Here is a 15,629-nt window from a genome sequence, read left to right on the forward strand (position 1 = left end):
GTTTTTGACTACTGGAACCACATATAGTGAAAAATTAAACGACTAGAATAGTGGGACAATTATTTGGTAGAGATCCAGAAGCAATTGTGTTCAGAGTGATGTTTAAACCAATGTCAGGGAAGGCAAATACCTGGCTCAATGCCAGCACCTTTGTAAAGCATATTAGCTCAGATGAAAAGTTAGACTCCGAGGCAGAAAGAGAGAGCCAAAGAGCTCCTGGTGCTTATACTCACCTTGCTTGTGTCTTCTTCTGGGCTGGGATTAGCTGGATACATGCATGGTTGCATAACGTGGCTGAGGAGTACACTTTTGCCAAATGTTTCCACTAGATTTCTGCTCCCTTTCCAGGTGGACAGCCGGCTGCTGATTCCTCTTCAAGCACGGAACCTAGATAATGCGACGACGTGTTCACTGCCAGTGACAATGACCATGACCCTTCACACAAAAAGCTCTGGGGTTGCCTTATTGCACCAAATACAAGGCAATGAATTGGAGCCTCTCAGCAGACCACAGCTAAAGATTCCTTTGGAACGACCGATCAGCGAAATGTACGTGGACAGCAGCAAGCCTGGGGGGTTTAACTACCCAGACGGTGCTGCCTACGATTTTTCCACTGCCGCTCCAGTGTACAGCTCAACCAGCCTCAGTTATGCCCCTGCAAGCGAATCATTTGGCACCAGCAGCCTGGGAGGATTTCATTCCCTGAACAATGTTCCCCCAAGCCCTGTTGTCTTTTTACAGTCGGCTCCACAACTTTCGCCTTTTATTCATCACCACAGCCAACAGGTACCTTATTACCTTGAGAATGAAGCAACCAGCTTTGCCATGAGAGAAGCTGCCCCAACAGCATTCTACAGGTAAATCCTGTCATTCCTTCCTTCCTTTCCTCCCTCCCTCCCTCTTTCCTTCCTTCCTTTATTTTTTTTTCTTTTTAAAAAAATACAGTATATGAAAAAGAGAATTAAGGCAAGGAAGAAGGAAATTCAATGTTAGAATGGATATGCCTTCAGGATGGTTGAGTCACTGCTGAATAATTAGACATTGTGTTAGTGTCTTGAAAATTAAAATCTTTGTTATGACTATTAAGTAACTATTCTTGCTGTGTATGCTAGAAATGAAGTGCTTATGAAAAACAAGTGAGATTTCCAACAGAAAATCTTTAGCCTGGGGAAAAACCAGAACAGAAGCCCCAATAATGAGTTACAAAAACAATAAACTGAAGCAAAACAAAAACTCCTCAAAGTGGAGACGCCGAAGAAATTAAAATGAACGATGCAAACTTCAGGTTTTGGCTCCTTTCAGTCCAGGCTGTTCCTGCTCTGAATTTATGTAGCTGAATTTGCACCCCACGGTCGGAAATATTTTGTTCCTTGTCTGCCTTTATATTGCACTGATTGACTTTTATACAAAATGTTCAGGATACCTGATGATTCACCTTCCCAAACAGTCATAAATGACATAATGAGAACATAAAACGGCCTTTGGAAAGTATACTTAAAGCTTTAGAATGTAAGGCTTTTTCTTTCTGCACACACAGAGAAAGTCTGTGATTTAAAACAGTGTTTTCCAAATGTATTTTCTCTACAATTCCTCCTATTCTCATCGAAGAGTTAAGACCTAATTTTAAACAGACTCACACACAAGCTTTTAGGAAAATAAGGGGAAGTGCCAGATCACTACTCTAGTAGGCCTGCAGCTATAAAGAGGCTCTGGAGGGCTTTGAAGTAGGTGGCTGCTGCAATGGTGTCAAGATAATAAAAACAAAACATAGTAGGCATTGTTTCACTTTCTTGGGTTTATAATTAGCTAATGCAAAATTAAAATAAAAAAATTACAGGTATATGCACTATGCATAATGGATTTAGGATCAAGCTACCTATCATGCTATATTTGCAGTGGGAAGTTGCTCTTTTACTTTCTAGTTATTCAAAAGCAAGTATGTGTAGTTCCTAATCTGGGTCAAGACCTACTCAACTCTGCATGTAGAGTAAATATTTTAAGTTTTATTACTAGCTATTTGTCTTCCTACTTACTATCCATTAAAAAAGGAGAAGCAAAGAGAGCCTCTGTTGGTTCCTGAATGAGAATTTGGAGAAAAGACCTGCATGTGTGTGCATAACTCCGCACATCCACACACAGAATAGGCAGCAAAACTTAACATAAATGCATAAAAACATGTCTGTGTTACTGAAAAGAATATCCCACTCGGATCTCTTCTCCATTTGTTATTTTGTTTAATGTTCTTCAATAAAATATGGGCTTAATTTGCATAGGTGGAAGTGAACCTGTGTTAAATGTTAACAGTTTGGTTATTCTGCTTTTCACTTTCCATTCCCAGACATTTTAGAAAGTTTGTGATTGCTGCTTCACAAATCATAATTGGTATGTGGTTGATTTTGTGTCCTATTTATACCGCAGAATGTTTTTTTTTTAAAAAAAAATCCTTGATCTCTGGGTTAAATCCTGCCTTCACTAATTTTAAACATTTAGCTAGTATTAAAAATTACACTCTTCCTAGATACTGGTCAGAAATGAAACCAAACAGGTGACACGAGAGTAACAGAAAAAAGAAAGGGAGTAGAAACTGAGTCCTTGGTGTTCTCTGAACTTGGTTGTTTGCTTGAAGATGTTTCATTACTCGAAAAGAAGTCAATAACAGATCCAACAGATGCACTCATTTTGTAGGGATAATGAGAAAATCTTACTTTAACTACAAGATGAAAGATGGAAATCAGGAAGAAAGGATCTGAAAGCGTTTCTCACCTGAATGAGAAATATATCATGTGTAGTGAGACCACACATGGCTTTTGAGGAATTGGCCATATCTTGACATCTATTATGGTGACTATGTAGGGTGGAGAAAAAGCACTCCATGACCATGTTCTTTCTCGGCAATGGTCTTCTTGGCTGCCTTAAAAAAACCACCAGCACTTGATTAACACTACATTTGGGGAATGTCCAATGCCTGCAATTTCATTAAACCAAATTCTCAAAAAAAGTGAAGATTTTCCTGAAAAACTTTGTTTAAAACTAGTAGCAGAAGATGATAGGTGTCCCCAGACAGGTAGCATACAGAACGGCTCCCTATCATTGACTGCTTTTGGCAATTTAAAGGAACTCAAAGGCAAGGCAAAGTCTAGATACTTCTTTGTTTGAGCCTAAGGATACCATTCTCCCTCCATGTATAGGAGGCAGTATATTTATAGCAGATGTTAACGCCAACGGGGAATGAATCGCCTGAATTGCTGGCTGCTTCTCTTCATTGGAAGAGAAAACTACAGGCCATTTTAAGGACTTTGACCGCCAACATATTGACATGGGCATATATCTTTGTTTTCAACAAGCCAGGGAATTTAGGAGGAACACCTGACTCTGATGTTACCCAGATGTTTGCTGTTCTAATTTTGGCCAAACAACTACTTGGACCCGAGGATCTGAATTCTCTTTCCTCAATACATTTTTACTGGGAAAGGGAAAGGAAAATACTTAATATTCTAGGATGTGATCTTATCATTTGTGGTGGGACATAGTATTCCATTGTGGTGTGATTTTCTAATTCAGATAATGGGAAAAATTTAATAAATATGAGAATATAAGTGTATTTTGAAAGGTCTTGGCTTTCTCTTTAGATTTACCTGAGGAGCAATAGGGAGTGTGGTGTGTTTTGTTGCTATGACATTCTTCAGATCCAAAAGATTTTGCAATCTTGTATCCATTCATTTTTTAAAATTAAATATTCTTGGTAAATTTAAAGACTCTGATATTAAGTTAAATTACTGTTCTAATTTGTTAATCTGGATGCTTTTAATGGCTATGCAGTGCTTGTAGCACCTGTGAATTGGTCAGTGATATTATTTTAATAATTACGCAGTGCAATTCTGCACAGGTTTCTTTAGAAATAAACCCAAGCGGCCATCAGATTTATTCCCCAAAAGAGGGAGGACATGACTACTATTTTATCTATCTGTCTCTTATATATTTGGTGCTGTTTTTTTTAAAGCTAAATTTTCATTAGCCTTTAAGGAAATTGTTCAGTCCTGATAAAGTATTATTTATTATGTTTGTGGTCAGGAAATTTCTTTTGTGTATTTTCCTTCTATGATGGCTTTGTTTTTTGCAGATTTCTTTCAATTTATTTTATTTTTGGTAATGTTAATATAACACATCCTGGAAATGATTTATTCATAAATAAATTTCCCTGAAACGTAAGTTTATATACTATGGAAATCTCTCTCTCTCCCTCTCTCTCTCTCTTTCTCTCTCTCTCTCTCTCTGTGTGTGTGTGTGTATAAATCATATTTATTTGAAAACAAATTCTATTTTGTTTGATTATAGCCTTGCCAAAATGATTGTATATCCACAATCTTTCTTGAAGATTGAAATGAATTATTCCCAGGTTTCGAGGTTGCGCTTTGTCTTTTAATTTTAATCTAATGCAAATTAAGTAGTGTACTAGATATTACAACTAGATATTACTATAATAAAGCTGAAATATTAATTTGTATCTTTGGATGTTGAAATAATAAAACAGCAGAGATTTTAGCCTTGCATTCTTGATTCATAAAGTGAATCTTTATATAGAGTTGCATAGGATCTGGGCAGAAAAAAAATGTTTTCCTATGATTAATTCTAAATTTCTTATAGTAACTGAAAGCCTTTTACAGAGAACAAAAGACAATGTTACTATTGATACTTGTTACCAGGAGTCTCTTATGAAGATGCTTCTATAAAAGGTTATAGTTGTAAGACTATGATTTTTTAAATATCACATTTGCCTGAAATATGTACACTGGTAACATTGATAAGCTACTATTTCTACTGACACTTTTCTGTTCTCCTAGTCTGGTATGAATTCACTTTTTCCAGTATGCAGAGATCATAAAGATAGCAGAGGAAGGCTGTTTTAAAACTTCATTACCTTCATTTTCGCCGCCCACAGTTCTGTGAAATTAGCTCATGGTGGCAGCCAAAGAAGAATGTTCTGTCTTTTACAAGGTTTTTCTTTTCTTAGCTGCAAAATGGGGAAAAAAAGCATGATATGTATCCAACTATTTTTACTTGGTGCAGATGATGATTGGGTTCACTTTTTAATCTAGTTTGAATCTTCCCGCTCACCTTCCTATTAACATTGATGACATTAGGACAGTATAGCTGGCTGTTTTCATAAAGCTTGAGCGTTGCTTCCCACCTTTGGATGCTTCATAAATAAAACACAGGAGATGGAAACAGATGTGCTAGAAACCTCAGCTCACAACTGCTTTTCTGTAACTTTCCACTGACCACCTAGTTATTGGATCTGAAGGTACACACAGTTCAGTGGCCTTCTAGTTGAGAGGAAGCTTTGCAATGTCTCATTGTCCAGGTTATCAGACTAGTCATGGGCATATAATTGAGCAGGATTTATTGGTAGAACTCTTAAGTGATTTGCAGTAGAATAGCAAATGTCTCCTAATTGTTCAAAAACAATCAGGGTTAAATTATCTAAATCTAAATTAGACAGCCAATTCCTGATCCAGTGTTTTTCAACCTTGACAACTCTAATATATGTAGACTTCAACTCCAAGAATTCCCCAGCCAAACATCCTGTTCCTTACCCAACCAGTTCCTAAGGTTGAGGAATATTTTGCCCTAGTCTATGGGGCCATGAAGATTTTATTTGTACTGCATGGATATGGAATCCAACAGGAGTGTTCTGGAATCATCATTTTATGTCTGTTTTGTCCTCCCATGTACTAACTTGTTGACCAGTTGTATTATTCCTACTCATATTTTAACATGGTGATTTATCTCTAGATGTCCCTTTATTGTTCTTTCACTGCGCTTTCAAGTTGGGAATATTCAGCAAAGTGAAGATGAACTAGAAAAACCTTTATTTGGTCTCCTTGAATAGCTGCTTTTTATGGAATGCTTTCCAGAGACAACTTAGTCATAACTAAGATAGGAGAAGTGGCTGAGCATATCATGTGTGGCTTCAGCCACAATGGCTGTTGAAATTAAAAGTTTATTTTTCTGCCATTTGTTATATTTTCTATAAGAAACTGGAGTACCTTCTACTCTCAAATGTATGGATGAAAAAAAAGTATTTGGGCCTTAGACAGCAACATTCATTATAAAGAGTCATGGTAGCACAGTGGTTAGAATGCAGTATTGCAGGCTAACTCTGCCCACATCCATAAATTCAATCCTGACCAGCTGAAGATTGACTCATCCTTCCACCCTTCTGACATCAGTAAAATGAGGACCCACATTGTTGGGGGCAATATGCTGACTTGATAAACTGCTTAGAAAGGGCTGTAAAGCACTGTGAAGCGGTATATAAGTCTAAGTACTATTGCTAGTGCTATTACTATTTTGACCATTTGTTATTAAAATCCTTGTATCATTATGCTTACATAACATTGATCAACACTGATAATTAATATTTAATTAGCAAAATGAATATTACTATAGTAGGCCTGTTCCCAGTTCTACTACTTGGGCCTTGAAACAGCATTGCTGAGCCAACATTTCAAACACACAATATTGTTTGCAGAGTCCACTACAGTTTAGATTGCACAATTTGTGGAGCATCAAATAACTTGTCACAATGTAAAAGGCACACATTTTATTTTTACTTTTTTCTCTGACCAACACAGAACCTTTTCCTCCCTCTTCTTTTTTTCTCCTCCTTCCCCATAACTTTCTTATACCCAAATTCACAGTTTTTGCAGTAGGGTTAAGGCTTTTTAATATACTATATGAATAATATATGCATAGATGATACTGTAATCACCACTAAACTAATGCCTATGCATGGGGAATTATCATAGCTCAGTAGAAGTATTCTCCATTCTTCCCATGGATTTGTTTCTGGAGATGTTATCATAATTAACTATTAGCAGAAATTAAAAGTCTGTATATATTTCTTATATTGACAAATAGTTCATTTGTTCTGGATATTAAGAATTCAGATATTAAGGATTTATCCCATTGAACTGTGGAGATTTCCCCACCATAAATATGAATAGTTTTAACCTCAAGTTAGCTACCAGTATGTAATGAAAATGGTGATAAAGTCTTTTGAAGTATAGAAGAATATACATGAAAATTGGCTATAGAAGTAATGATATGAAAACAATGTAATTTCTAAACTTTCACCCTTTACTTCAGTCAGGATGCCCTACAAATCTTAAAACTCTATAAAACAATGTATTAACTAGAAATGTAAAAAAAATTAAACAGAGTAAGAAATCATTTCATGAAAGTTTTCAAAACACCAGTAATCGGGACCCTGGTGTGTGTACATTGCATGCAGTTGTGGGATTCAGCTAGTTTGCACCACTTCGGAAGAACCGGTTGTTAACTTTCTGAGCAGTTAGGTTAACTGGTTGTTGGAAGAAATCATTAGGGCATTATTAAATTATTTGAATTATTTGAATCCCACCACTTATTGCATGCATATGCAGAGCTTAAATTTGACTAATGTTTTTTTTTTTAATTTTCTTTAGAGAAAGTGTTCCATTGAGATGATGTTAAAAGAGAGTGCTTTCTCCAATAACTACCTTAAGTAGTCACATCCTACTTTGTGATTAAATGACATATTTGGGCTATCAGATTTATTAGTTGTGAAATACACTCAACTCTGAAATCTCTAGGAATAAATTATTTTAACTGAGCCCCAGTTCTCATAAAAGAGCAGAAGAAGAATTATGTTGTGAAGAAAAAAGTTCAGGCATGACAATCCTACTTCCTAAAAAAAATAATACTACCTTGAGATAATTATTAAGTATCGAATCCAGCCTGGTTCATATCTCACCTGCTAAGCAAATTATTACATTGTTATTATTAGTTCGGGGAAGGTCCAGATATTAAATAGTAACTGTGAAGAGCTGTGTTTCAAAAGTTGCACTAAAAAAAATCTAGAATTTTGGCATCTTCTTCATGTAGAAGAAGGGAATCTGAAAAGAATTCAGAAATAAAATTGTCAGAAGGAAATTTCTTTTTTAACTAGTTGTAGCATAAAACATTACATGGAAAAACCTTTTGATGTAGGGAAGTCGAAACAAAGCACTACAATCCACATTTGTTTTATTTTAGAAATGACTTTAAGTTTCCAGCTATCTCTTGTGTATCTGGATAGACAGCTGATATAAAAAGTTATAAAAAGCCACATGATTGGAATTAGAAGTATTTCCCATTACAGTGTTGGCAATCATACATGGCATAGAACTGAACATGAGAATGGTGGTTATGAAATAAATCTGACTTAACAGCTTCATTCAAAGCTAGTTATATTTCTTCCAGGCAACATAATTTTGAGGGATGAAAAAGTATGGCATTAAAACATCATTTCTGCGCTTGAGGGTTGTTTTGCAAATGGCATATGGATGAAAGGAACACCTTGTGGTATCCTTTCTATATTTTGTGGGAAATGTAGATTGTCATTTGACTAAAAATAATGTTTTATGTGTGATAATGTGTTGATTATCTTTTGATCCACCAACTCAGTAATCTCTCTTCTGTGTTGGCCTCGTTCTTGTGTGTCTAGTTTAATCCATGGGAAATAGGGAAAGGCTTAGATCCCATGAGTGTAGTCAGTATCTTGACTTTATAAAACACACACAGACACACTCACACACATAAACATACCACCATGGACACCCACAGACTTATTTTTTTCCTAAGTACAAATGACTCTGGGGACATCTCTAGATCTTACTGTAGGATTGTACTCTTATGTACTCAGTCTTCCACATTTGAGGTGCGTATTATATTCAACTCTCATTTACATGAAAGTAAAGCCTTATCTGGTTTGGAAATAAGCCTAGGTTACGCTCCCTTCTCCCAGTTCAAAAAAGATTGCAAAAATCTCCAGGCATCATTTCCTAATCATTCTGAAATTCTGAAAATGTTGAAACATTTATTGCCAACTTTGAATTTGATGTTTATCAAATGCACATGTTATTCTTATATCACGTTGAGACTAGATGTCATAAATATATAGAAGATTACGTTTGGCTATTGAGCCTAACTATACTATTAAAAGGAAATCCCTTGAAAAAATACTGTGGCACAATATTTGATGCAGTTAAAAAGAAAAACTACTGAACCTTGTTAGGCTTCCCTTTCTATGGACCTTAATGTGTCAGGGATGTTCTTTCTCTTTGGTTTTGCCATATTGATTTTGTATGGAAAGTAGCTGGTTGGGTATTGCTTGATATCTTTCAGAGGTCATAACATGGACCAATATTGACAGCAGTAAGTACTGAAATCATATCTGCAAATACTTCAAAGTTTTCTTACTGTTCATGACAACATCTTTGGTAAAACAAGTCCCTTGATCCATCCAAGAAATATAGCTTGCTTATTCTGAAGTCTGGAATTAAACTGCTAATTGAAAAACATTTGAACAGAACTGTTCTGAATTCAAAACAACAAAACATTCAAAACAACAAATGACCAGGGGTGACATGATAGCAGTGTTCCAATATTTAAGGGGCTGCCTCAGAGAGGAAGGGGACAACTTATTTTCCAAAGCACCCAAAGGCCAGACAAGGAACAATGGATGAAAACTAATCAAGGAAAGATTCAACCTAGAAATAAGAAGAAATTTCCTGACAGTGAGAATAATCAACTAGTGATTGTTCAGAAGTTGTGGGTGCTTCATCACTGGAAGTTTTCAAGAAGAGACTGGATTGTCAGAAATGGTATACAGATTGTGCAGGGAGTTCAGTAAGAGAACCTTCAAGATCCCTTCCATCTCTGTTATTCTGTATTCTATATTTGGTGTATAAGATGCTTCAATTTCCAGGATAAAATAGTGTTTTGAGCAGTGAGTGGGTTGTTTGAAGCAGCAAGTGTTTGAGGTTTCAAGCTCTAAACACTTCACAAATGCTTGAAGCACCCCATTCTGAACACAAAACAACTGCTTTTATTTAAAATAGAGCATTTCATGCTAAAATGAGTAGGTTCCAGTTTGAAATATTTAATCTTGAAAGGTGTTACGCATCCTAACATAAGCGTTGAATCCATTTGGAAAAAGAAAACTTTATTTAGCTTTCCTTTTCTGTTGCAAGTCCTAAGCAAGACTCCATGCCTGCAAGGTTGTTTGATCATGGATATGACTTAGGAACATTGTTCTGGTTTACATCACATTTTTATGCAGGGATTTGTCAAGTGTACAGTAAGAAAAAAGTATAGTATATAGCAGCCCAAAACTCATAGTGCACGCTCATGCAGGGAAAGAATCATGACTAATCATTAAAGGAGTCAAAGGAATTTAAAAAGGCAATAACAATAGCACTTATACTTATATACAGCTTCATAGTGCTTTAGAGATGTTTACAATGTCAGCATATTGCCCCCAACAATCTGGGTCCTCATTTTACTGACCTTGGAAGGATGGAAAGCTGAGTCAACCTTGAGCCCATCAAGGGCAAACTCATGGCTGTGGGCAGAGTTAACAGGCAATACTGCATTCTAACCAGTGCGCCACCAGAGCTCAATCAGCTACTCATTTATATTATAAGTAATGTAAAGAAAATTCTGAAAAGAGAATCCTCTGCATTTTCATTCTGAAAAGTATTGTGTTCAAGAGACCTTTTTCCCCTAAGACAAAATTAACTCCCAATGTAAACTTAAATTTGTATGTTTACATATTGCTTTGATTTTAATAAAGACAAAAAAGTGAATACTGATGGATTATAGAAAACAATGAAATAGCAAACCTGAAAATGAGGGATTGGTACTAATACAGGTAGTCCTCGATTTACAACAGTTCATTTAGTGGCCATTTGAAATTATTTTTTTCACACTTATGACCATTGCATTATCCCCATAGTCACTTGATCAAAATTCAGATGCTTGGCAACTGACTCATATTTATGATGATTGCAGTGTCTGGAGTCATGTGAACACCTTTTGTGACCTACTGAGAAATCAGTTGGTAAGCTAAATTCACTTCACAACCATGTTATTCACTTAAGAACTGCAGTGATTCACTTAACAACTGAGGCAAGACAGATTGCGAAATGCGGCAAAAATCATTTAACAAATGTCTCAGTAACAGAAACTGTGGCCATAAGTCGAGGTTTACCTGTAATCACTTTTATGACACATACTGAATGCCTACTAAATTGTTGTCCTTTTTATGTAGGTAGTCAGTAGGCTTAATTAGACATTCATTTACCAAGAATTCTCCATTACATCACATATAGAGTAGATGTTGCCGATCTGTTCTTATCTTCTTTTATTGCCTAGGTCATGTCATACATACACCCATCCATCCATTCATCTATTGTACAAGGTTGCCTAACTCCATAATAATGAAATATATCCTATTTCAATATACTGCAATATAAGGATGTAAGAACAGTATTCTTGCTTTTGCAATTTGGAATTAACTATCCTATGAGAAACTTCAATTGCCTGAAAGATATATTACTTCTCTTCATCTTTAAGACTTATCAGCAATATTTGGTAAAGCCTGTGGAGGTTTTTTCCTCTAGAATTTGGACGAATAAATTCTTCAACTTGATACCAAGTCAAGGGTCCTTCTGGATTTTGAATTGATGGAACTGGATATTGCAATATCCAATGGATATTGAGAAAATTAGTTTAGGAAAAGCTCTTTTTCTTGGCTGGGCAATAGCTTGTCTGTTTACTATAGATTCATTTGCTTGCTTCTATCAGCTCGATATATATGATCAGATGTTTCATAATGTGCATAAACTTGACATTCATCAGCAGCATTCATTTTGTATTGAAGAAAACATTGCTTTTTCTGATTCAGCAGGAAATAGATCAGTTGAACAGGAAACTATTTGAGTGGGAAAAGTCAAGAGAACATTTTTAAATTAAATATAGATAAAATTTGCTTTTCATTCAAATTGCCCTAGATTCTGAACGTCCTATAAAATCACACAGTACTTTGAAATAATGTGATTAAAGCTCATTAAAATAATGATTAAAGCATAATTAGGCCAATTAAGTAGATTGCGCTACACAGATTATTCATGTTAAAGGGATTTTTATGAAACATAGCAAAAAGAAAAAAAGTAGATTTCACTATAGCCCCAAAACATGGGTTTTCTTACAAAAATGCTGGATCTTGTTTAATTTTTTTAAAATATGAAAATTAATCATGCTTGTTTAAATACTTCTGTATATTATGACCTTAATCCAGAGGGGTCAAACTCAAGGCCTATGAGCTGGATCCGTCCCACAGGTTGCTTAAATCCAGGATGAGGACTGGAGCCAGCCCACAGGTTGCTTAAATCCAGGATGAGGACTGGAGCCAGCCCACAGGGTGCTTAAATTCAGGATGAGGACCGGAGCCAGCTCACAGGGTGCTTAAATCTGGCATGAGAGCAGGACTGGAAATATCAAATGACTGACCCGCAGTGCTTTTGGTGCCTAAAACAGGCTGCATATGCCCCCACACCTCATTTTCACCCTCCATAGCCTCCTGAAGCACTCTGTTGGCCCAAAACAGCCCAAAACCTGGGCCAAAAACTGCCCCCAAAACAGGCGTGAAAGTGGCCAGCAGAGTGCTGCAGGAGGCCATGAAGGGTGAAAATGAGGTGCAGGGCCCCCGCATATGGACCCCCCATGCCCAGTTTTCACCAGCAGGGTGCTGCAGGAGGCATCTGTCCCAGCTCCCCCCCCCCCCGCCAGCCCACAGAGGAGAACTATAATGCTGATTCGGCCCTCGAAGAAAGTTTGACACCCCTGCCTTAATCTATGAGAAACAAAGAGTTTAGAATTTGAAAAAGTCCGTAGAGCAAGAATATCTTTATGCTGAAGTCAAAGAGAAAATGTACTCCAAGTTGTATCATATTGATTGGATCGAGGTTATTAAGTTTTTGTAAAGTACCTTTATAGACATATGAACTGTTTCTGTCTTCTTAATTGCTACTATTAGCAATTAACATAAGACATCTCTACCAGCATCCTTTGCACTGCTTCCGTATCTGTCTCTATTCAGCTGCTGACCTCATTTATTCTGATTCAGTTTCCACCGAAAGCCTTAGTGTCAAATTCATAGCCCACAGGCCAGATGCATCATGCACTGGCCACCCTCACCCCCATTTTAGCAAGGGGGAAAAAGTTGTGATATGTCATATGATGACAATGTGTTGTCACTAGTTTGACACCCCTGCCCTGGAGTGCTGCAGTTCATATTGTCTCATTGGTGGAATGTAGTTGGTGGAACCCATTCTGTGTCCTGACACCTCTTTTTTACCCTGATATATTAAACTACTGTAAATGATTTCTTGAGCAGAGAACACCTTGTCAGTGCTGCAGACTTCCATCACTCCAAATGCTCAGGGTTTTTTTTTTTTTTTTTGCAAAGCACCAAATGCCAACCATAGCATGAAGCGCAAAGTACAGTGATTGAATGCCATTTTTATACCCTCTTCTTGGCCAGCTAATTGGGTGATGATATTGCTTTGTGTGCTGCTACCAGAATTTTTTGATTGGTGTCAGGAGAACACAACCATTGGCCTGCTTGCAATAGCTTTTGAGGTTTGGAAAGTGAAAATAGCAATAGAATAGAAGGGACTTTGAAAACTGATGAATACAGAGGAGAATGACAATCAAAGACCAAATGTTGTTTATTATTTTATTGATTTATACAGGCCTCAATGAATTTCCATTCATCATTTTTGACCAATAAAATCATATTCAGCTATGTGTAAAATTGCTTGTATGAGTGGTTTGTCACACAATGCAAGAGAAAAACCACTCCTCTCAGATTGTTATAATGTGATTTTATGACAATGTAAGAAAGGTCAGAAACATGCTAGCTCCTGAATTATACCATTTTATGACTGGAGAACATATATCATCTGAAAACATATTGCAGGAACCAGACTGAGGGAAAAATTATTGACTAATAATTTTTTTCTTTTGGAAAACTCTGTAGTTAGAGTGATTGATGAGAATTACATTGATCAAGTGCTGTGCCAGCAGAAACAAGTCTTAGGTGCTGCAGGTTGTCAGTGATTTCCTTCTCCAGCACATGGATAAATACACCCGGAAACACCTACCTACTCATGGCAACAACAACACAATCAAATCAGACACTTAATTGGCTCTGTCTCTATTTGTGATCCTCCGGCCTACTGACAAATCTACATTTTTCAGAACCTTTGGGCAGAGATACAGGTTGGGGGAAAACCTTGCCCTGGGGGAATGATATTTCATGAAAAAGGGACCGTTACCAAGAAAACCCTTTTTTGTGAATTCACAAGATGTACATTCCTAATTATTGATTGGACCCATAACATGTCCTGCCTTTCCATCCTGGTGGGTCAATGGGTGCAATAGAGGTGGTCCTTCAAATAGCCTGGCCCCACATCATATAGGTCTTTAAAGGTGGTAATCAGGACCTTGAATTCTTGCAATGAAAGCTTTATGTCCTCAAGTATGGATATTTCCTTAGGCGTCTTTATGGAAGATAGCAACAGATTCTATGAAAGCAGTTCCTGATGTTTCATTTATTTTTGGCTGGTTTTATCGTAGTGTGAAACAGTCAGCTTAAAAGCAGCTAGATGTGGCTATTTTAATGCACACAGTGAAGGCTGCATTCATGTGTCTAAAGTGGAAATCAAAACCGTTTGTTCCATTTATGCCTATTTTCCTGTGGTATAATTTTAGGTGGACTGTTTCTTCACACCCATTTGAGCTTTATTCTGATGCAATTGGGCCAAGAGCAACAAAGAGATAAGGGAGGTTTTACTCTTTGTTAATACTGTTTTTAAAATTGTTTTTACACGTTGCTAGCTGCCCAGTTACATTTCAAGATGGTAGCCATATTACTAAATCAAATAAATAAATTCCCTTAGGAAAAAATATTTTAGCCAGGGATTATTTGATGTTTAATTCATTTTTTTGTTTGATATCTACTTACCTTTAGTGAATATGACTTTCTTTCTTCTTCTTCGAATTTTATAATTACACTTAGCACATCATTCCTAATGCCTGCATTGCCAGAATGTCTATTCTGTTTTGATAACAGAGGCAACATGAATTTCCTTACGGCTCTTCCAATTGGCATGGATGCTTTGTTTCTGAACGTCAGCCCTGCACTGTAGACCAGACTAAGAAACCAATGTCATAGATGTTAGGATGTAAAAGCTATATGCATGACCCCCCCACCCGCTCCCCATTTTGGGCCTAGTAGGCCTCCCTGCAGCCTCCTGGGACCAAAAACCAGCCATGGTGGGCCTGCCACACCCCCACATTCCCAACCCCCACCACGCATGCATGCACAAACCCTTGTGCATGCACGTGTCTTCCACATGCGCCACTCCCTCGTGCATGCGTGACAGATACCCAAAAATCAGCAGGCTGGTGAGAGGCATGGACACATGCACAGTGGACCTGAGCTGGGGCAACGGCTCGCGTGCCCATAGAGAGGGCTCTGTGTGCAATCTGTGGCATGTGTGCCTTAGGTTTGCCGTCACGGTCATATGAGATCTCAGGAATCTGGCATTATGTTGCAATCTTGTATGACTATTTCATTTGGTTGCCAGAAGAATGCCTCTTGAGGTGCAGGGCATTTCCTGAAGCTTATAGGACCTTGTTGCCAACCTTGGATGCAATATAGCCACCAAACTCAAAAGATGGCAATACAAAAATTATAT

At 37.2% G+C, this 15,629-nt stretch overlaps 1 protein-coding gene across 8 annotated transcripts in view; it reads left to right on the forward strand.

Annotated features, from left to right (window-relative positions):
- Positions 1 to 15,629, forward strand: part of ESR1 (estrogen receptor 1) — a 254,600-nt gene that overhangs the window by 104,333 nt on the left and 134,638 nt on the right. For all 8 annotated transcript variants that reach the window (XM_032216929.1, XM_032216930.1, XM_032216932.1 and 5 more), the window contains one exon: positions 349 to 857. In XM_032216929.1, coding sequence (XP_032072820.1) covers positions 349 to 857 — 509 coding nt within the window. The remainder of the gene's footprint in view (positions 1 to 348; positions 858 to 15,629) is intronic.

This window comes from Thamnophis elegans, chromosome 4 (assembly GCF_009769535.1).
Source record: "Thamnophis elegans isolate rThaEle1 chromosome 4, rThaEle1.pri, whole genome shotgun sequence".
NCBI classification, from domain to species: Eukaryota; Metazoa; Chordata; class Lepidosauria; order Squamata; family Colubridae; genus Thamnophis; species Thamnophis elegans.